Source organism: Bombina bombina, chromosome 3 (genome assembly GCF_027579735.1).
Source record: "Bombina bombina isolate aBomBom1 chromosome 3, aBomBom1.pri, whole genome shotgun sequence".
Classification (NCBI taxonomy): domain Eukaryota; kingdom Metazoa; phylum Chordata; class Amphibia; order Anura; family Bombinatoridae; genus Bombina; species Bombina bombina.
The window spans coordinates 1,240,866,602-1,240,889,421 of NC_069501.1; the positions used below are offsets into that span (position 1 = coordinate 1,240,866,602).

General features: G+C 38.2%; 1 protein-coding gene across 1 annotated transcript in view; it reads left to right on the forward strand.

Moving 5' to 3' along the window:
• Positions 1-22,820, forward strand: part of CHRDL2 (chordin like 2) — a 274,177-nt gene that overhangs the window by 198,693 nt on the left and 52,664 nt on the right. Inside the window, exons 5-9 of the mRNA XM_053708757.1 lie at positions 10,287-10,380; positions 14,168-14,223; positions 16,030-16,198; positions 18,551-18,745; positions 18,932-19,108. Coding sequence (XP_053564732.1) covers positions 10,287-10,380; positions 14,168-14,223; positions 16,030-16,198; positions 18,551-18,745; positions 18,932-19,108 — 691 coding nt within the window. The remainder of the gene's footprint in view (positions 1-10,286; positions 10,381-14,167; positions 14,224-16,029; positions 16,199-18,550; positions 18,746-18,931; positions 19,109-22,820) is intronic.

A 22,820-nucleotide genomic window follows, 5' to 3' on the forward strand; every position in this document is an offset into this window, starting at 1 on the left:
TTTTTACCTTAGTGATTACCTTGTATCTAATCCTCCGCAAACTGTCCCCTTATTTCAGTGCTTTTGACAGACTTACATTTTAGCCAATCAGTGCTGACTCATAAATAACTTTACGGGAATGAGCACAATGATGTCTATATGCCACACATGAACTAGCACTGTCTAGCTGTGAAAAACTTTCAAAATGCACTTAGATAAGATGCGGCCTTAAAGGGCTTATAAATTAGCATATGAGCCTACCTAGGTTTAGCTTTCAACAAAGAATATGAAGAGAACAAAACAAATTTGATGATAGAAGTAAATTGTAAAGTTGTTAAAAATTGCATGTCCTATCTAAATCATGAAAGTTTGATTTTGACTAGACTGTCCCTTTAAAGGGAAATGTATCCCACATTTTTATTTCATGATTGAGATAGAAAATTTGATTTTAAACAACTTCCTAATGTGCCTCTATTATCTAATTTGCTTTATTCTTTTGGTATCCTTTGTTGAAAAGCATATCTAGATAGGCTCAGGAGCTTGGAGCTAGCTGCTGATTGGTGGCTGAACTTGTATGCCCATTTTAATTGGCTTACAAATGTGTTCAGCTAGCTCCTAAGGGTGCATTGCTGCTTCTTCAATAAATTATATCAAGAGAATGAAGCAAAATTGATAACAGAAGTAAAGTTGTTTAAAAAACTGTATCATCTATCTGAATCATGAAAAAAACATTTTGAGTTTCATGTCCCTTTAAGTATAGGCACTTATAAAATACAAAGTTAAAGTACACTCATGTTTTTAAGCACAACATATAAATACCCCTTTAACTGGCTATCAAAAAGATCAGCCATGTTTTCCTGGATACTTATATGTTTTAAAGCCTCTTAACCCCTCTTAAAAATAAATCCCTTATATAAGTGTTAATAGGCAGGTGATCTCTGTGCTAATAGTTATCACCTGGTGGGAATAAATGTGCATTTATGTGCACAAGGCTCATGGGAGCTCCTATGTGCTGATCAAAGTTACTTAACTACACAGATGCCCCTTATTTATGTGTGGTTAACCCCTTCTTGTTACTGTTATGTTTAGGGTAAAACACACACACTATTGTTTATAACCTTGTTTATTAAAAAATGCATGTCTCACACTTTTATAGGCAGGTTTCTTACACTTCATGATATATACATAAAATAATGGTACAGTTTACATCGGTTGGGTCTGCTGAAAACAAAGATATATAATATGTGTGAGCTTCTCACTGAAAAACAACCTACAGTAGGGCCTAAATATAAACAGCATCTAAAAACTGCAAAACAGCTCAGCAGAGGAGTGGAAATAGCTCAGCAGTTAAAGGGTAACACATTTCTAAGTGTCTTCTATTATAAAATTTGCTTCATTCTCTTGGTATCCTTTGTGGATGGAGACAGTGTATTACTGGGAGATAGCTGAACACATCTGGTGAGACAGTGAGAAGAGGCATGTATGTGCAGCCATGAATTAGCAGCTAGCTCCCAGTAGGGCACTGTCTTCAGCCTATTTAGGTATGCTTTTCAAAAAAGGATACAAAAGGAACAAAGCTAATTATATAATAGAGGTAAGTGGGAAAGTTGTTTAAAATTATATGTTTATCTGAATCATGAAAGAAAAATAAAATGAGTTTCATGTCCCTTTAAAACTGTATTGGAAATTACATTTTTAATTGTAAGGGACTTTAAACACTTTAAGATTGTAATATAAAATGATAAATAATATATAAAAAGTCTGCAATATGCTTTCATATTTATTTTGTCCCCTTTTTCTGTAATGTGTGAGCTTTTCAGTTCCTGATAGAAATGGAAGTGCAGGACACTGTTATATTCCACATTGCTATTGGCTGCACACTCTAATGACCTATTTATAACTGTCCCTAATTGGCCACAGCAGAGAAGGTAACCTAAGTTACAACATGGCAGCTCCCATTGATTTATAGACATTAAAACTTTACACTTATTTTGTCAGTATTTAAACAGCTAATGAAACTGTAAAAAATGCATCTACTTGTTATTCTCAGACTAATCTTTTCTTTGAATGCATCATTCTATCTATCGTTTGTCTAGTGTTTAATGTCCCTTTAAACTCATCCGTCTTCACTCCTTTTTAACTAGTCTATGCTAACAGCATCTGAATTCCTTTTACGTTAGATTCATGTGCTGGCTGCGTAACATTCCTCAGGTGTCATGTACCAAAAAGTAGCAAATTGTACTTTTTTTGTTTGTTTGTCTGATACTTTGTATTATTTTATGCATTACATTAAAGGGACAGTACAGTCAAAATTAAACTTCCAGAGAACAAAAACAGAATACAATTTTAATGGGACAGTAAACACCTTGAGATTTCAATATGAAATGTTTATTTATGTGTAATTAAATAGCTTTGCAATACACTTATTTTTTATTTTGCCCCCATTTCGTGTAATTTAGGTCTGAAATTTCTGGCTTTTTCTTGTCCTCAGACCTGGGACTGCACACTACAGACGTATTAAATGTAACTCTGATACATATCTGATAGTAATTGGCTTTAACAGATAAGCACTGCAAAACAATATGAGTGTGGCAAACCTTATTTTCTGCACACTCAGGTCCAGATGGGCTCCTCTAAATAAGCCAAATGGTGAGTGCAGTTTGGCTAAACAAATGCAGCAAGCAAGGTGTGGCTGATATATTCTATATCAACAGAAATGTCTTTAAATTACAAGGCATTTACTGGTACTGCCCCTTTAAACAATGTTTCAGGTTACTTTTAGTATCAATTTGTATTTGTTCTCTTGGTACAAACACTATTGCTGGAGGATTACTAGTTATCAGTATTAGAAGCTTCATATACTGTATTTTTGGGTCGAAGACTTTAAATGATTTTCTATTTTAAAATATTGAATTATTTATAGTAAAACATAACTTTTTCCCAATTCCTATAAGGATTAAAAGTGCACACTCTGACTTCATACTGTACAGACTTCACAGAATTCGACATAATCACTATATTTCCTTATAGTAGAGAAGGTTAAAATGGTGCTGCAAAGCTTTACTGACAAAATGACTGTGGCTAGTCTTATCTACTCGTCATAAATCCGGTTGCCTCCTTTAAATAAAATAAAAATGTTTCACATAGAGAATACAATTTTATACAAGATTGATTCCAATTTACTTCTATTATCTAATTTGTTTAATTCTTTAGATATCCTTTGTTGAAGAAATAGCAATGCACATGGGTGAGCTAATCACATGATTCATCTATGTGCAGCCACCAATCAGCAGCTACTGAGCCTATCTAGATATGCTTTTCAGCAAAGAATATCAAGAGAATTAAGCAAATTAGATAATAGAAGTAAATTTGAAAAATCATGAAAGAAAAAATTTGGGTTTCATGTCCCTTTAGGTTTAACCATTGAAAAACAGTTGCAGCAAACAAGGTGTTAAAACAAGGCTAGCTAGTAAATTAATTAATTGTGGAATTTCACATAAATCTAGTATTTTGTTTCACTTTAAATCCCTGGTGCTTAGACTATCATGTTATTAATTGCTATGGTGATAAAGGACCAGTAAATACAGTAGATTTGCATAATCAACAAATGCATGATAAAAAGACAATGCAGTAGCACTTAGTCTGAATTTCAAATGAGAAGTAGATTTTCTTCTGACAAATTTCAAAGTTATGTCTATTTCCAATTCCGTTGTATCATGTGACAGCCATCAGCCAATTACAAATGCATATACGTATATTCGGTGAATTCTTGCACATGCTCAGTAGGAGCTGGTGACTCAAAAAGTGTAAATATAAAAAGACTGTGCACATTTTGTTAATGGAAGAAAATTGTAAAGTTGTTTAAAATTGCTGCCCTATCTGAATCATGAAAGTCTAATTTTGACTTGAGTGTCCCTTTAAGAGATGTAACGTTTTAAATAAAGGCCTCCTTTCTTACACTTGGGGGGTCCAACTTCTTTGAAGGTGGCAGGGCAGCTACTTACTGCAGATTTGCTACCTCATATAGTTCTCTAGGATATATATATATATATATATATATATATATATATATATATATATATATATATATATATACAGTGTATATATATATATATATATATATATATATATATATATATATGAAAAAACATGGTGTTTTTAGGATTGATTAACCACACAAATGGGTACAAAGAAACCAATATGTTACAAATTCCAAAACTGTTCTATAAAAGTCCTGCAATATACATTTTCTAAATGCCAAGTAAAGTCATGCTGTCCGAAAACAAGAGATTAACGCTCTTTGAGTCAGCATTTCTATAATCTTAAACCCTTTCTCTTATTCCAGTAAATTCTAAGCCATGAACTGCCCTCACTATTTGCATAACCCAGGATTGGTCTGTCTAAGTACCAAATGCTCTATGTGTATTCCAGGAAAGTCTGGTACTTGCTTTAAATATATTTATCTTTTTACAAGGCCATTAGTAACTACACAAATATTTTTTTATTTTAATATATCCACAAATTAACACAGAAATCAGATATTACATAATAGTTTTTCTTATTGCTTATATAGAAAAGATAAATGCGGTTATGTATGTAGCAACAGGTCAAACCTTCACAATCATCTCTTTCAAGTAAATGCATTTAAGGGACAGTCTACTCCAGAACTTTGTCTTGTTTAAGAATATAGATAAATCCCTTTATTACCCATTCCCCTTTTTTCACATAACCAACTGTTATATTAATATACTTTATTCCTCTGTGATTACCTTGTATTTAAACCTCTGCAGACTGCCCCCTTATTTCAGTTCTTTTGACAGACTTGCATTTTAGCCAATCAGTAACTCCACAGAAGTGAGTACAATATTATCTATATTGTACACATGGACTAGCATTGTCTAGCTGTAAAAGACCTTCAAAATGCACTGAGATAAGAGACAACCTTCATATGAGCCTATGTAGGTTTAGCTTTTAACAAATTATAACAAGGGAACAAAGCAAATTTGATAATAAAAATAAATTGAATTTTTTTTTTTAAAATTGTATGCCCTATCTGAATCATTAAAGTTTAATTTTGACTAGACTGTCCCTTTTAAGGTGAATTTAATACAAACTTATATAGTGTCCTCCCTTAGAAATATTTGGCTACAGTTTCAGTGTTTCTCTATCCTGACCATAACGACATTTTACAACTTGCAGCAGAGAAACCTATGGAAGATGTTTTAAAAGTATACCATTCCATTTTACTCTTTAAATGGTTTAAAATAGCTAAACCTATAAAACCCTTTAAAAAGACAAACAAAAACTATTTTCATAGGAATTTTAATGAATAAGAATATATTCATAGATAAAAAAGAAAACAGCTTTCTGAAATTTGTCATTATTGCTCTACATTAATGTGCAAATTTGTGTGGGTAAATTGCTGTTATTTAAAATAGTAGTATCAATGATAACAATGCATTATTTTGTCTATTAAATATTATATGTATCTTATATATCCTACCTTTTTATTCAACTTCTACTTAGCCTCTAAGCTCTCTGTATTGCTCTGTGGTATATATTGTATCTATTGGGGTATTACAAATAAAGTATGTATATATATATATATATATATATATATATATATTTATATATATATATATATATATATATATATATATATCACAGATACCAAGCTGCAGGAGTTAAACTCCTACCTATTACCCCCCCCCCCCCCCTCTTGTTTCTCAGCGGTTTTGGGCTCCTCAGAGCAACCACAATCTCCCAGCGCTTTGGTTTCCCTTGTTTTCATCTGTTAACCTGATCTTGAAAGAGTTGATCTCTGACCGACCTATCCCTCTCCGGCCGGCCGGCTGGCTGGTACTACCAACCGGCCGGCGCATCCAGCACTCTCCGGGCACCTTTACCTCCAGCCGCCTCAGAGGCCCCTTGTCCTAGAGCTCTGCTCTCTTGGGGATTGAAACCACTTGGGGAGGGCAAGAGATGGACCAGTTTCTGGAGGTAAGCTTCAGTGAGAACCTAGGTTTCTGAGCCCTATTTAACAGACCGCCATTCGGCTGGCCGCCCCCATGGAACCGCCGGCCGGCCGCATCAGCTCGGATCCTCGGTCTGCTTTAACCCAGGTTGCTCCAGCGGTCCTTTGCCACAGAGCTCCTCTCTTTTGGGAAATAGTTCCCCATGGGAAGGGCAAGAGACAGGGTGATTGCCAGAAGGGAGCTCCCTTGGGAACCGGGGGTTCCTGACCGCCCTCCTTCCAACCCCCCTTTCCCAGTGGCCTTCCCGGTGTACGTTTGGTCGCCCATAACTTTCTATCCACGCCATGGATCATGACGATTTTTGGAATGTAACAGCTCGAGACACAGGGCTTTCCAATGACACTCTGGAAGTGCTGCCGCTTCCCTGGGATCACCCTGAATGCACCATCTCTATACCACTGGACACTGGGGGTCCTTGGACATTATGGAGGCGCCAGCCTGTCTGGAGGGGCGGGAATAGCGGGAGATGTGAGGCACTGATAAGGCTCTTATCAAGATCAGTTTGTGTATAAATGTTGTGTGTTTTTACCAATAAAGTGTACTTCATGTTTTCACCTGAATGCTAGTCTGTCTAGTTATTTGGGTGGGCTGGTGGGCTCTGCTAGAATCACTTTCTCTGCTACATAGCGGCAGGTTCCAGATATCGGGAGGATCCATTGGCAGAGCTACCCATTTGGGGTAGCCAGAATCCTTCACCGTGGTGGCAGCGGTGGGATGCTTCCGATTACCTGGAATGTCCAAACCACCACCTGAAGTCCTTGTTGGATGGAAAAATATCAAGGGCCCAGGAAGGACGAACTGCAGAGCTTACTGGAAGCCAGAGGAGGAATAGCTGGTTCCAAGAGAAAGGCTTCACTCGTAGGCGTAGCCGGCGGGTGGGTCGGATGACGACCAAGGCAGTAGCCGGCCCAGTACTGCCTTCACCCCGGAGACTACCATGTCACGACCATGTGGTGACTTGACCTCTATGGATCTAACCCCCCTGAGAAGATTGTTACTTGGGTCATTGCTGACACGACTAAGGTACATTTGATGGAGCTACAGAAGTCTATGGGGGGAGTTGTGCCGGATCCCCTGGCTTCTCTGACCCGACCCAAGAAGCTACCCCATGCTGCCTTCCAGGCTTTCCAGGATGATGTGGGTGGAAAAGATTGACCACTACCTTCAGCTTTTTGAGACACAGTGTCGGTTGCAGGGGGTCGCCTGCTCCCAAAACTGGCTGGTCAGGCTTTGGAGGCTTTCCACACCATCCCTTCAGAAGACCAAGTCAATTACGACTGGGTAAGGGAATGCATCCTTGCCTGCTATGGACTCACGCCGGAGGCACACCATCTGAAATTCTGGGAGCTTCAGAGACAAGAGGGGCAACCATACACAGAGTTTTCCCACTGGTTAGCCTGGTCCCTGGACTCTTGGATCACCGGTTGCCATATAACCACCCTGGCTGAAGCAGTACAGCTCATTCTTCTGGTGCAGTTTTACAACAGCGCTCCAACAGAGATACGGGACCGGGTAAAGGACAAAAGACCCACCACAGTGGACCAAGCAGCCACCCTGGCCGACCAGAATATAGATGTCCAGCCCCAGGCTGCCCCAGGACCCCAGCCCATAACTCGCTCTGCTTCCACCCTTGCATGACCCCCAACAGCTCTCGGCAGCCCCAGGCCTGATCAGCCCCTGTCTCCCCGGCCAGGGCCAGCAATCCCCATGGGTGCTATGGGTGTGGGCACCGCAGCCACTTCAAACAGAACTGTCCAGCGCCACAGTCTAGGAACCCCTCCCTGGCTAAGTGGGGGAACACTCCAGCAAGGACCTACCAAGCTGCCGCCCACTGAATGTACGCCATGGGTCCTGCCAACTATGCGGAATGGCCAGATGAAGAGGTTGGCATCCCACATGAGGTTAGCCTTGTAACCAAAGACAATAGCCAGCAGCATCAGCAGGACATCTGGGTCAATGGGCAGCCGTCCCAGGGATTGAGGGACACTGGAGCAACTGTCTCCCTGATCCAACCAGACCTAGTCCCCACCTCCGGCAGAACAGGGAGAACCCTTGCTGTCCGGGTAGCTGGAGGTGCCATCCTGGAGGCCCCCACAGCCTGGGTACACTTGAACTGGAAAGCCAGCTCCTGTGATGTGGAGGTGGGCATTATGCAGCGGCTCCCTGCTGAGTTCCTATTGGGGAATGACCTCAGCCACTTTGTCTCAGCCTTCATGGATAATACCTCCCTGGATACCTGCCCAGTAACCACCCACCAGCAGGCCAGACTCCAAGCCATCACACCGTTTCCGGGGACCCAGGTGAGAAATTCTGCCCCAACTCCTACCTTCTCCTGACCTTCCACCCCGACTACCCCCCTACCCCCTGATCGACCCTCCTGGGCGTCCCCCTCTAACTTCACACAGGAGACCCTGAACGACCTGACCTTAGCCACCTACCAAGACCTGGTGGGTACTGACCCCCAGGGCCACGGGAAGAGTGTTTCTAGTGGGAAAGGGGTCTCCTGTATGGGATCTATGAGAGGAGAAAAGGACCGGTGCCCAAACATCAGCTGGTTGTACTGAAGAAGTTTCGGTCCGACCTACTGACATTCCCCTAGCTGGTCACTTAGGAAAGGCCAGGACCCACCACCGCTTGACCCAAACTTTTTCTGGCCAGGAATTACAGTAGATATTAGAGAATACTGTAAATCTTGCGAGGTGTGCCAGAAAGTAGGAAAAACAGGGGACCATACTAAAGCCCCCCTACACCCTCTGCCTATTATTGATGAACCCTTTAGCAGGGTTGCATTGGACATAGTGGGGCCATTAGCCCGGCCAAGTCCCTCAGGGAAAAGGTACATCCTTACAGTAATGGACTATGCCACTCAATACCTGGAGGCAATCCCCTTGGCTAATATCCAGATGGAGACCGTAGCAGATGCAATGCTCCAGATATTCACCAGGGTAGGCTTCCCCCGGGAAGTGATTTCCGACCAGGGAACACAGTTCACTGCGGAAATCACTCAGCAGTTATGGAGATTGTGTGGGATCAAACCCCAACCCAGTGCCGCCTACCATCCCCAGATGAATGAGCTATGTGAGCATAACCCTAACCTTTTGTCATGCACAGGAAGTTATTTAAGAGTCAGCACTAACTGCCTGAAATGCAAGTATGTCAAAAAATCTGAGATACGGAGGCAGTCTGCAGAAGCTTAGATACAAGGTAATTACAGAGGTAAAAAGTATATTAAAGGGACAGTCAACACCAGAATTTTTGTTGTTTAAAAAGAAAGTTAATCCCTTTATTACCCATTCCATAGTTTTGCACAACCAGCACTGTTATAGAAATACACTTTTTACCTCTGTGACTACCTTGAATCTAAGCCTCTGCTAACTGCCCCCTTATTTCAGTTCTTTTGACAGACTTGCATTTTAGCCAATCAGTGCTCACTCCAGGGTAAGTTCACATGCATGAGCTCAATGTTATCTATATGAAACACATGAACTAATGCCCTCTAATGGTTAAATTGCATTCAGATGAGAGGCAGTCTTCAAAGTCTAAGAAATTAGCATATGAACCTCCTTGAATTAGCTTTCAACTAAGAATATGAAGCGAACAAAGCACAATTGGTGATAAAAGTAAATTGGAAAGTTGTTTAAAATTACATTCCCTATTTAAATCATGAAAGTTTTTTTTTGGACTTGACTGTCCCTTTAATATAACAGTGCTAGTTATGCAAAACTGGGGAATGGTAAATAAAGGGATTATCTATATTTTTAAACAATAACATGTATAGTGTTTACTATCCCTTTAAAGGGCTTTTAACCCCCTCACTACCAGGAATTCCAAAGAACTTGCCCAAAATTGTTTAAGCAAAAAATTCCAAAGAACTTGCCAAAAATACCAAAATTGTTTAAGCATTTCTGCTATCACTACATTAAAACAGAGATAGGACCTTGTTTTTTCTTTTTGTTACCTATCAACACTATATATTTTTTACAACCCAAGGTATTGATCTAGGCCCCTTTTGCCACTGTTTCACTGCCAAATGAGATCATATAAAAAAAACGTTAACTTTTTCACAAACTGTTGAGGTTTGTTCCATCTAGCCACTTATCACCTGTGTTGAAGCTAATTATAGCAAATATATTATAGCGAGATACTGCAATGTTTGTTTTGTATTGCATGAATAACCTCCATATATTCTAATATTCACGTCTGCAGAGCTATTGTAACACTGAGCAAATTATTGTAGGTACTAGAATTTAGATTATTTTTTTCATCCCACAGGATGGACAAATTTATTGCGGACTAGTAACGTGCCCTGAACTGGTCTGCGCTTCTCCCCTCACTGTACCAGATTCGTGCTGCCCTGTCTGCCGAGGTAATGTACGTTTGTAACTCTGTGATGGATTAGGACAAGCATTTCTAGAATAACTAGATAATACCCTACAGTTAAAGGGACATAAAACCCAAACATTTTCTTTCATGATTCTGATAGAACATACAATTTTAAACAACTTTCCAATTTACTTCTGTTATTAAATTTTCTTAGTTTTTTTTGTTATCCTTTGTTGAAAAGCTGGGATCTAAGCTCATGAGTGTGCACGTGTCTACAGCACTATATGGCAGCAGTTTTGCAATAATGTTATACATTAGCAGGAGCACTAGACGGCAGCACTATTTCCTGTCATGTAGTGCTTCAGGCATGTGCATGCTACCTACCTAGGTATCCCTTCAACAAAGAATAACAGGAGAAAAAAGCAAATTTGATAAGACAAGTAAATTGGAAACTTTTTTAAAATTGTATTCTGTATCTGAATATTGAAAGACATTTTTGGGGTTTAATGTCCCTTTAATCACATAAGGTGTCTACAGACCACAAATCACAGCTGGTGCTGCAATCATGTAAGAAATCAATAAATATACAAGGACAAATTAGAATGGGAATATATGATTTTAGAACAACCTTACTTTATCTTCTTAAATAATACAGCACATTAAATAATACAGCACATAAAATATTACATATTAAATAATAGAGCACATTAAATAATATGCATTAAATAATACAGAATATTAGATAAAACATATTGAACGATACAGAACATTAAATAATTTACACATATGATACACTATGTGATGCCCCTATTTGTGTTCCTTCATATTTAAAGTACTTTGAAATATTATGCTGGGTCTTTAAATCCCTTTGAATTTATTAAATTAACTCAAGATAGATTTTAAAATCCTGCTGAGGACTAGAGTTGGTGCCCCCTTTTTCTAATATATTTGTATCATTTTTATTTAATAGATGCAGTAATTTGCCCTGAGGTACTTTATAACAATATTGTAACGTGCAGGGGTTCTACAATTCCCCCAATCTTTTATTTTGCATCCTGTTCAGTGGGTTGCAAGGAAACTGAAAAATGTCCCTCCCTGTCTCTGTCATTCATGAATAGCCACACCCACACTGTACAGCTCCACCCACAGAATACCAGCAACTCCCCTCCTTTCCTGACTCCACCCATAAAACACATATGACTCCCTCACTTATTCCTCTGCTTTCCCAGCAGTCCCTGCACAGAGCTCCACTGATTAAATTTAATTTGTAACTGCCACTGATCATCTGTATCCAGATTTAATAATTTTTTTATACTCATGGTCATCTGTAGAATATAAAAATATTAGTGTAGATAAATAAATATAATACAGGTATACCTCCCTTTACAGCTCTTCGCTAATAGAGCGCTTTGTGGAGCTGAAGTTCAACCTCCAAGGATTTTGAAACAGTGCTGTAATCTTTGTGAGATTGTGAGAAAAGTGACTGGCACCATTTTGTTATTTGCAGTTCACTCGCTTTAAAGGGACACTAAACCCTAAAATTTTCTTTCATTATTCAGATAGAGAATACAAATTTAAACATCATTACAATTTACTTCTATTATTTATTTTGCTTCATTATTTAGATATTCTTAGTTGAAGAAAAAGCAATGCACATGGGTGAGCCAATCACACAAGGCTTCTATGTGCAGGACCCAATCAGCAGCTACTGAGCCTATCTAGATATGCGTTCCAGCAACGAATATCAAGAGAATAAAACAAATTAGATAATAGAAATAAACTAGAAAGTTGTTTAAAATTGCATGCTCTTTCTAAATCATGAAAGAAAAAATGTGGGTTTCATGTCCCTTTAAGGCAGTTTTCACTTTTTAGCAGGGCTCCGGTCCCTAACCCGATGTATGAGCAGGGTATACCTGTATGCATTTAAAATTTGAATGCCCACCTCATCTAAAGCAAGTATTCAAACAAAGGACTAGATTACGAGTGGAGCTCTAACTGTTGCGCACGAGCGATAACGGTTATTTCGCATCTGAAAGTAAACGTAATTGAATTAAAGGTGCCTCAGATTAGCGCGACTTCAGAGCTCGGGTTAACTGTTACACAAGACAAAAAAGTAGCATCCAAAATACATTTAAAAGTACAGTTAGACTCATAATTTTATTAAAAATTATTAATCATACTGTAAAATATTCTAAATAATCCAAAGAATATAGCTATGTATTTTACAGTATGTTTAATAATTTTTAATACCATTATGAGTGCAACTGTATGCTTAATCCTTTTTATTATTTTTTAAAATATTTTATATGTAATTATTTCAATAACGTACCTTAAGATTACTAACTTTTCACGTGCGCTAACCTGACCGTGTTTAAATCTAAATCGTGAAACATGATACGCAAAACATAAATTTGTCATTCCTATGTTCTTCACATAGAATATGTACCTTATATTTTAAAATATATCCGATACTGTTCATGTAAATGATATCTTTACCAATATATCTATTGCAATTGTTATATATATATATATATATATATATATAAATAAATACAATATATATATAAAAATACAATATATATATATATATATACAGGTAGCCCTCATTTTACGCTGGGGTTAGGTTCCAGAAGGAATGGTTGTAAATCGAAACTGTTGCAAGTTGAAACCCAGTTTATAATATAAGTCAATGGGAAGTGAGGCAGATAGGTTCCAGGCCCCTCTCAAAATTGTCATAAGTAACACCTAATACATTATTTTTAAAGCTTTGAAATGAAGACTTTAAATGCTAAACAGCATTATAAACCTAATAAAATAATCACACAACACAGAATATATAATTAAACTAAGTTAAATGAACAAAAACATTTGCTAAACAGCATTATAAACCTAATAAAATAATCACACAACACAGACTTCACTTGCATTTTTCTGCAAACAGTTCTTTCTATGCATTCCAATCTGGACTGATTTATAGACAGGAAGATCTTGTTCCTTTGAAATCTGCTCGATAGCTCAGGTCTGGTTAAACTGATTAATGCTTCTCAATGCTTTTTAATAGCAGTCACATGACTGGAAAAAAGGTTGTTATTCTGAAACGGTGTAAATTGAACCGTTGTAAAACGAGGGCCATCTGTATATATATATATATATATATATATATATATATATATATATATATATATATATATATATCTATATTTAAAAATAAAAAGGACATATTCTGATATGTGAAGAACATTGGAATGGGAAATATTAATATCATGGTTTTAGCGCTTTTGAATATAAACAGGTTTGGTTAGTACACAAGTATGGGTGTTAGTTTTTTTAATATTTTTCACTACATTTACTTCTATGGGAGAAGTTAACACGGCCGCAATAATATTTTTACTTTCAACTTGTAATATGAGTGCAAACCGACGTGCGCAAAAAGCCTCCATCTAGTGGAGTTAACGCGAGATCGCTAATTTGTGCTCCACTCATAATCTATCCCAAAATAAATAGTTGGCCATTTTACATTAGTATGGTCATATGACCATAATATATCTAGAGGGGCATATGACACATCACTTGCAAAAGAGTCTCTTCTTTTATGTGTAAGAATTTCAATTTTGTTGAGAAAGAGCAACAGTGTGAAAGTACTCACTTTTAATACTTTAAACTTAATATAATGTGTTTTGCTTATCTACCACATGTAATGTTCCTCTTGGAAGTAAATCTCATGAGTGTATAGATTTATAGACAAACAGTCATAATGTAAGAGCTCTTCCACATTTAGAGGATATTGATTATTTTCATCAGCTTTGATATATTCTGCTTTGTTTTTGCAGACAGCTCATATGAGAGATCTGTGGAAGAGGAACCTCAGCAACTAAACAGAGGTGTTGTACGTGACTTTTGTTTTTCTTAACAAATGTAAAGTGTTTTTTTACTGCTAACAGATGTGTCCCCTCGTGTGCAGATTACTTCATTCATATACCTACAGTATATGTATCCATTTGCAAGTTTCATTTAATCTAATCACAAATTAAAACAATCACATCATTTGTAAAATAAGTTCATTTTTGAAGACAAATACAATGCATTATTGGCTTCAACAAAAATAATTTCTCCCTCCCCTACACACGCACATCAAGACATAAATAATAAACAGTATACTTCTGATAATCCTACACTGAAAATCTATGTCCCGACTCAGAGGCTCAGAGATTAATCTTGCCATCTGCGGGGGAGTCTTGGTTATCTAGGGGAAGAATTTGGCTGTGCATGGGCAGAGCCAGAGTGGTCAGATGGCATGTCTAGTTAGTTTGGGGAGGAACTGTGTGTTCGTGGCTGAAGTTCATTATGTTACTGAAAACTGCAGAAGAGGACGGTGGAACAAATCTCCTAGTAGGTGATAATCATGAAACGTCTGTAACAGTTGGAAACTGTTATAGAATTGATAATGCCTGTATTAGTAATTTTGAAACTGTTTATGCAGAACTAAGTCTAGCAGAAATATCAAAAGCTGATGCATGCTGACTTCAAGACTTCGGATATCGCTACCGTGTTGACTTCTCCCCATAGACTTTAATGAATATCGCAAGCTAAAAAAAAATAACACTTATTGCTCACACGCTAACCGGACGTGCATTAGATCAACTGCACTAAATATTTTTTACATAACAATGTTCTTCACATAGGGGAAAATGTTGTTTTCATTTTTGAATAGATATTTCTATATACTGTATATATATAACATATATATATATATATATATATATATATATATACACAGTATATATGAATATCTATTTAAAAATACATAGAACATTTTCCCCTATGTGAAGAACATTGGGATGTAAAATATTTACAGTACATGCAGAGTAAAACACATTAGATGGATTACAAGTGGCGCTCTATTTGACGCTTTTGCTCAAGTGTAAATTTCGCTAGAAATAAGCTTTTTGCACGCATCGGGTAGCTAGCGTATTACCTATCGCTCACACGCTAACCCGACAGGAGCTATTCATATTTTACATATTCTTCACTTGTAATTGTTATTGTAAATACATATTCCTAGATATATATGTATATACCTATGCCTGTATATACTGTATATTTCTATAGATATATAGGTATAGATATATATTTTACATTAACATTATCAGATATACTGTATATAGGAACAAATATTTAATAATAAAAATTTAAAAAAAATCTTTGTGAAGAACATAGGAATATAAACTATGCGTAACATGCTTCGGGGGTTCCTGATTTAGGTCTAATAATAATCAAAAATGATCGATAATTATTATCAGATAGTTTATATAAAAGTGTAACACTTTATTTTAATGTATATATGTTGTGTTTTGTGCAACTTTTATTTAGCCCTAATCCTTTACGCAAGGACTTTAGTTGCGCTAGCCCAATGAGTGCAAATTTAATTCGTGTTTGTGCGGTCACGTTTACTTCCAACTTGTAATATGAGCGCAAGCTAACACGCCACTTGTAATCTAGCTATATATATATATTTAAAGCATGTTTAGAGGAAACATTTCTTATAATAAATGTTATTATTCATTAAAATGAATACAATGAATTAGCCCAACATGGTGCTCGGCGACTAATTTATGTGTTTATAATGCTTTATCCCTCTGTATCACAGTCAATGCCTGATTGTAAGTGTGCACCTGTTTCTTGCCCCTAACAGAGGCACTCTCAGGACCAATGTCTGGGTGATCTTCTTGGGAAAAAGTCTCCAGGAGCAACTGCATCTTCAGTCATCAGTCCATCTCTTGGATTTAACCCCCGAAGCTTCAAACAGAAGGGAGGTGGAGGAACCACAGTCAAAATTTTAATGAAAGAAAAACACAAAAAAGGTAAATTTGATCAACCAATGAAAAGTTGGATATTTGTGTATCTTGTTGGGTTAAGTTACAGTTAATACTCACCATGGTTTTGTTTTTCCTCATGTGACTGCAGCTCTCTTTAAATCTATTCTCTTATTTTAACCCTCCACAAGGGCAGGTTAGTGACAATCTGCTTCTTTATACTGCGTTCCGCCATCTTGGAGTTTTAGTATTATTGCACAGAAGTGATGCTCATTCACAGATCACTGATGTTGTTGTCTTCTTGATAAGCTGTATGACGCACAGCAATACAGAGTACATTTCTGCAGTGCTGCATATCCCTGTATTATTCCTAAGGGCTTTTTATATTTGTTTTATAACTTCTAAACTGTGTAAAAAATGCAAAAGTGTAACTCTTCCCCTTCCATTGTGTGACTTCATTAAAAGTGCAAAGTACAGTTGTCACACAACCAGCAACATTACCAGTCTGTGCAAGTGCAACTCAACATGTGCGTACCAAGATGGCGTTGTCCTGTATAAAGACGCTGAGCTTTACCAATTGGCTTCTGTAAGGCTAAAGTAAGAGAACATTGTTAAATAGGGCGGCAGGTACAGGAGGAAAAGCAATAGAATGGTGAGTAGTAACCTGCTACTGCAGTTTAATGTCCCTTTAACTCTAGCTCTAAATCTAACAATAGCTCTTCCATTAACTTGAGAACTAACTCTAGCCCTTTACCTAAGCCTAACTGTAGCCCTGACCTAAATAAAGCTCTAACTCTAGCACTAAACTGACCCTAGCACTAACTCTAGCTCTAACCTAAACTAACCCTAACCTAGCTCTAGCCCTAACCTAACCCTAGCTCTAACCCTAACCTAACCCTAGCTCTAACTCTATCCCTAACCTAACTCTAACCCTAGCCTAACCCTAGCTCTAACTCTAGGCCTAACTAAAGCCTAGGTCTAACTCTAGCCCTAACCTAACTCTAATCCTAACATAAACCTAGTTCTAACTCTAGCCCTAACCTAACAACCCTAGCTCTCACTCTAGCCGTAACCTAACCCTAGCTCTCACTCTAGCCATAAACTAACCCTAGCTCTATCTCTAGCGCTAACCTAACCATAGCTCTAACTCTAGCCCTAACCTAACCCTAGCTCTAACGCTAGCCCTAACCTAACCATAGCTATAACTCTAGCCCTAACCTAACCCTAGCTCTAACTCAAGCCCTAACCTAACTCTAGCCCTAGCTCTAACTCTAGCCCTAACCCTAGCTCTTACTCTAGCCCTAACCCTAGCTTTAACTCTAACCCTAACCTAACCCTAGCTCTAATTCTAGCCCTAATCTAACCTTATCTCTAACTCTAGCCCTAACCTAACCCTAGCTCTAATTCTATCCATAACCTAACCCTAGCTCTAATTCTAGCCCTAATCTAACTCTAGCCCTAACTTAACCTAAACCTAGCTCTAATTCTAGCCCTAATCTAACTAGCTCTAACTTTAGCCATAACCTAACCCTAGCTCTAACACTTGCCCAAACCTAACCATAGCTCTCACTCTAGCCATAACCTTACTCTAGATCTAACTATAGCCCAAACCTAACCCTAGCTCTAATTCTAGCCCTAATCTAACACTATCTCTAACTCTAGCAATAACCTAACCCTAGTTTTAATTCTAGCCCTATCCTAACCATAGCTCTAACTCCATCCCTAACCTAACCCTAGCTCTAACTATAGCCATAACCTAACCATAGCTCTAGCCCTAACATAATCCTAGCTCTAAATCTAGCCCTAACCCTAGCTCTAACCATAAATTGAACCCTAGCTGTAACCCTAATCCTACTCTAGCTCTAACTTTAAACCTATCTCTAACCATGATCCTAACTCTAGCCCTAAATCTAGCCCTAACAAAAACTTTAACCTTTAGTCAAAGGCTTAGCTCTAACTGTAAACCTAGATATAAACTGAATTCTATGCCTAGACCTAACCCAACTCTAATGCTACTTCTAACCCTAAGGCTAACTCTAGTTATAACCATAAACCCTACTCTAAACTCTCGCCTAAAACTTACTTGCTGTAACCCAAACCCTAGATCTGTCTCTAGCCCTGACCCTAACCCCAACCCTAACTCTAATTTTAACTGTATCCCTAACACCAGTCCAAGGCCTAGTGCTAACCTTAAACCTAGCCTTAAAGTAGTTCTATCCATAGACCTAACCCAACCCTAGTAATTTCCAAACACTAGACTTATCTCTAGTTCTTACATTACCCTTACTCTAAAACAGCCCTCATTCAACCCTATGAGAGTGTACTTCTCTCTGTGTATATTAACTCATTCAAATATCCCTAGAACTCACCCTAACCTAGCCATATTTGTTGTTTTCTTAGCTTGTGTTTACAATGGAAAGACATATTCTCATGGAGAGGTCTGGCATCCAGTATTTCGAACCTTTGGAGCAATCCCCTGTATTTTGTGCACATGTAAAGATGGAAACCAAGACTGCCACCGAGTGACCTGTCCTGATGAATATCCATGTGAATATCCAGAGAAAGTAGAAGGAAAATGCTGTAAAATCTGCCAAGGTGAAGAAGTGCAGACTTCATACTTGAAGACATATTAGCTAATAAATAGATTCCGATTCATTAGTCATTGAACCTTCTATAATTCCATGCAGTACTTTCTGTACAGTGTAATCACTATAGTTATAGTTTGTTTGATCTTCAAGTATATTATATTGAAGATGCTTCTTTTTTCTATTTGTTACTCAGATGATAAAGTGAAACCCACAGATGAAGTCAGCACCACAAGGTGTATGAAGAACTCAAATAAGATCTTAGTTTATATGTATATGTCCTCCAGCGGTGGCAAGGAAAACCTCAGGAAGATTGCCATAGAGAAAGAGGCATCTGATGAGGTGGAGATTTATGTCTGGAAAATGGTTAAAGGTAAGATGTGTAAACAAGGTGAGCAGGCAATTGTAAATGAAAAGAAGAATCCTTAAAGGGACAGTAAAGTCAAAATTAAACTTTAATGATGAAGATAGGGCATTTCATTTTAACCAACTTTCCAACTTACTTTTATCATCAAATTTGCTTTGTTTTCTTGGTATTCTTTGTTTAAAGCTAAAGCTAGGTAAACTCATAGACTGATTTCCAAGCCCTTGAAGGCCGCCTCTTATCTCAGTTAATTGTATTAGCTTTTCACAGCAAGACAGTGCAAGCTTGTGTGTGCCATATTGGTAGCATTGTGCACACTCCTGTGGAGTTATGCTTGAGTCAGCTCTAATTGGCTGAATTGCAAGTTAGGAAAAATCAGTGATTTAAGGGGTGGTCTGCAGAGGATTAGATACAAGGTAATCACAGAGGTAAAAAGTGTATTAACCCCTTAAGGACCAGGAATTTCAGAGAAAAACTGGCCCAATAGACCAAATAACGTTTTGTATTTTTGGTATCACTCCATTTAAACAGAAATAGATCCTCTTTTTTATTTACCTATCAAAACTTAAATTTTTTCTAAAAGACAACCCAAGGTATTGATCTAGGCCCATTTTCATATATATTTCATGCCACCGTTTCATCACCAAATTTGATCCTATTAAAAAAAAAAAAAACATTTTCACAAATGCTGTATGAGTAGTTATAAAACAAATGATTCTAAAAGCTTCTCTGTGATCCCCTTTATTCAGAAATAGTATGCATGGCTTTATCATTGGGGTTTTTTTGTAATTAGAAGGCCGCTAATTGTAGCTGGGCACAACATTTCTGAAATTCCCAGCAGTTAAGTGGTTAATCAGGTAGCTTGTAAGGTTAATTTTAGCTGTAGTGTAGAGATTACCCTCTCAGCTGATCTCTACCTTATCCCTCCCAAACAGCTCTCTTCTCTCCCTCACCCCCATTGGTCACCCCCATCTTAAGTACTTGCAGACATTCTGCCAGTATGCGAATTTAGGGCTTTTTAAAAAACAAATTATTATTATAAAAAAAAATCTGCAGTGTAGGGATCCTCCCACCTCCCTGATCCCTCCTAAACAGCCCTCTAACCCTCTCCCCTCTACCTTGTGTCTGCCATCTTAGGTACGGGCAGCTGTCTGCCAGTACCTAGTTAAAATAAAATTATTTATTTATTTTGTTTTTTATTAAACATTTTTTTTTCTATAGTGTAGCAGTCCTCTTCTCCCCTCCAAACGATCATGATTCAGGGCCCCCCCACTCCCATGTAGCAAATTCCTTGCTCCCTGTCTCCCTCCCTCCCAAAAATTTTCTGTATCTTAGTGGTCCTGCCCCCCTCTGGCAATGGGCCATCAACCCGCCTCCCTCCTTTCTTCCCACATCACTGCAGCAGATACAGACAGTGAAACAGAGTGTCACTGTCTGTATCTGTGATCTGTCTTTGTATGGTATTGGGAGCATGATCAGCGCTCACTTAACATATGAAGACAGATCCCTTCTGCTTCTGACTGAAGTCTTAGCTGTCAGAGCCGACAGCTGGGACCGCAGAATGAGGCAGGAGGTTGGACGTAGCTACTACGTCATCAGGGTACGCTGAGCAAAGTACTGTGACGTACTGTAGTAGCTGTGTCCAATAGGCTTAAGGGGTTAATATAACAGAGTTGGTTTTTCAAAACTGGGGAATGGGTAATAAAGGTATTATCTCTCTTTTTTTAATTTTTATGTTTATTAAGGTTTCCAAACATTATACAGGCATATAAAGGCACAATCATATAATTTTTACAGCATTAACTAGTAACAGTACCGGTAACCATAGAAATAAGGTTTCTAATAATTCTGAATCTTAAAGGCATATACAACTCAAAAACTCAAAAACTTTCTTTCATTCCAATGGCATGGAGAGTCCACAAATCCATTCCAATTACTAGTGGGAATTCAACTCCTGGCCACCAGATGGAGGCAAAGAACACCCCAGCAAAGTTTTAAGTATCCTTCCTACTTCCCACAACCCCCCCCCCCCCCAGTCATTATTTGCCTTTGTACATCATGGAGGTGTGCAAAGATGGTGTCTGAAGATAATTAATCTTTTAATGGGTAGTTTTCCTGCAAGCAAGGATTGGGGCAATGCTGTGTCCATGTAATCCTCTTTAGTAAGAGTTATGGTGGCTTTTAGCTGTTGGAGGTTGGCAGAGTAGTCTTTGCTTCTCCTCCAACAATTTATGCTAACCCCTATATAGAAAACCAGGGTTGATTTCTCTGCTTTTCTTTTCTCTTCAGGTCCCTGTCAGAGGTTGTCTGGGTCTGTCATACCTGAGATGCTGTACCTGCCCTGCAGCTGAATCCACAGGTAAGTGCTTTTTGCCTTCTAGGTTAGAAGGATACAGCACTTAGGGAGTTAACATACTTCTGGTGGAGACTGGGGACTCAGTTTATTATATCTCTTCATATTTGGGATATTTATTTAAGGGCAACAGTTGCTGGGCGGCATTGATCTGCTTCTTTGGGGTTCATTTTTAAAGAGGAATCTCTTTATTAATAGAGGCTGTACTGAGAGTGGTTCTTGAGGGGTTAATTGCTAGTGTATATAACTGACAGTGCATATGTGAACCTTTTTTTTTATCCTCTTATTATACCGACTATTTTGTGGAGATTCTGCAGTGCCGCATAATTCGCAGGATTTTCTCCCCTATATCGCAGTGTTTTTTCATGCAATCACATGACTGCTCGACTGTTTCTTTTGGGAGTAGTCAGCGTACTGAAGCGGATGTGAATTCAGCTACGCAGCTCCCGGTCATCTAATCAGCGTTGCAGAGAATCGGATTTCCTTTACAAGAGACAGTTTTCCGATTATACCTACAGTAGAGGATACGCATTGCTATGGACAATTATAGAGCGGGGGTTTCATAGATCGCTCTTTTGCCGTGTTCTCTATACAGTGGCACCGTGGGTGAGTCTCCTCAGCAGAGCTGGGGATATAGCGGTGCCTAATTTAATTTGCTAATTAGTGATAAATGTCATACATATTTATGTTAGATATTTGGGATACAAATTTGTGAGTTTATTTTTCTTTTTGGTTATCAAAATGTAAATTTATTTTTCTATTGAACCTATTCCTAGGACATTATGGAAGCTGATAAGAATCTGTCTATGTCCTTTGAGAAATACTTGTCTGGAGAATCAAGTTATTCCTCCTGTGCAATTTTGCTCTTCTTGTTTGAATAAAATCTTACTGTCCAAAAATAAAGATACCCTCTCAGAGCCATCTATCTCTCAGGATATTGATGTCCATGACATGCCTCACCTTTCCCGTCCTTGGCTGTTACACATGCAGTGCCCTCCGGCTCCTCTCAGTCAGTACCTGGGGTTATTTATTTACTAGGTGATTTTGCTGCTCAACTTACTTCTGCAAATTCTGCAGCTCTGAGTGCTTTACCTATCTCAGGTAAAAGAAAGAGAAAGTCCAAGAACCTTTCCTCTAAACCAGAAATTTCTGATAACGCCAAAGTGGACTTAGTCTGTTTGTCTTAGTTATCTGAGGATGACCATTTGTCAACTGCCTCTGAAGGCGAAATCTCTGATTCCGAATCTGCGGTAGTTATTACAGAGGATTCAAAGGAGGTTAGTTTTAGATTTTAGCTTGAACACCTCCATTTACTTCTAAAAGAGGTTCTAGCTACCCTGGAAGATTCTGAACCACCTATAGTTGCTG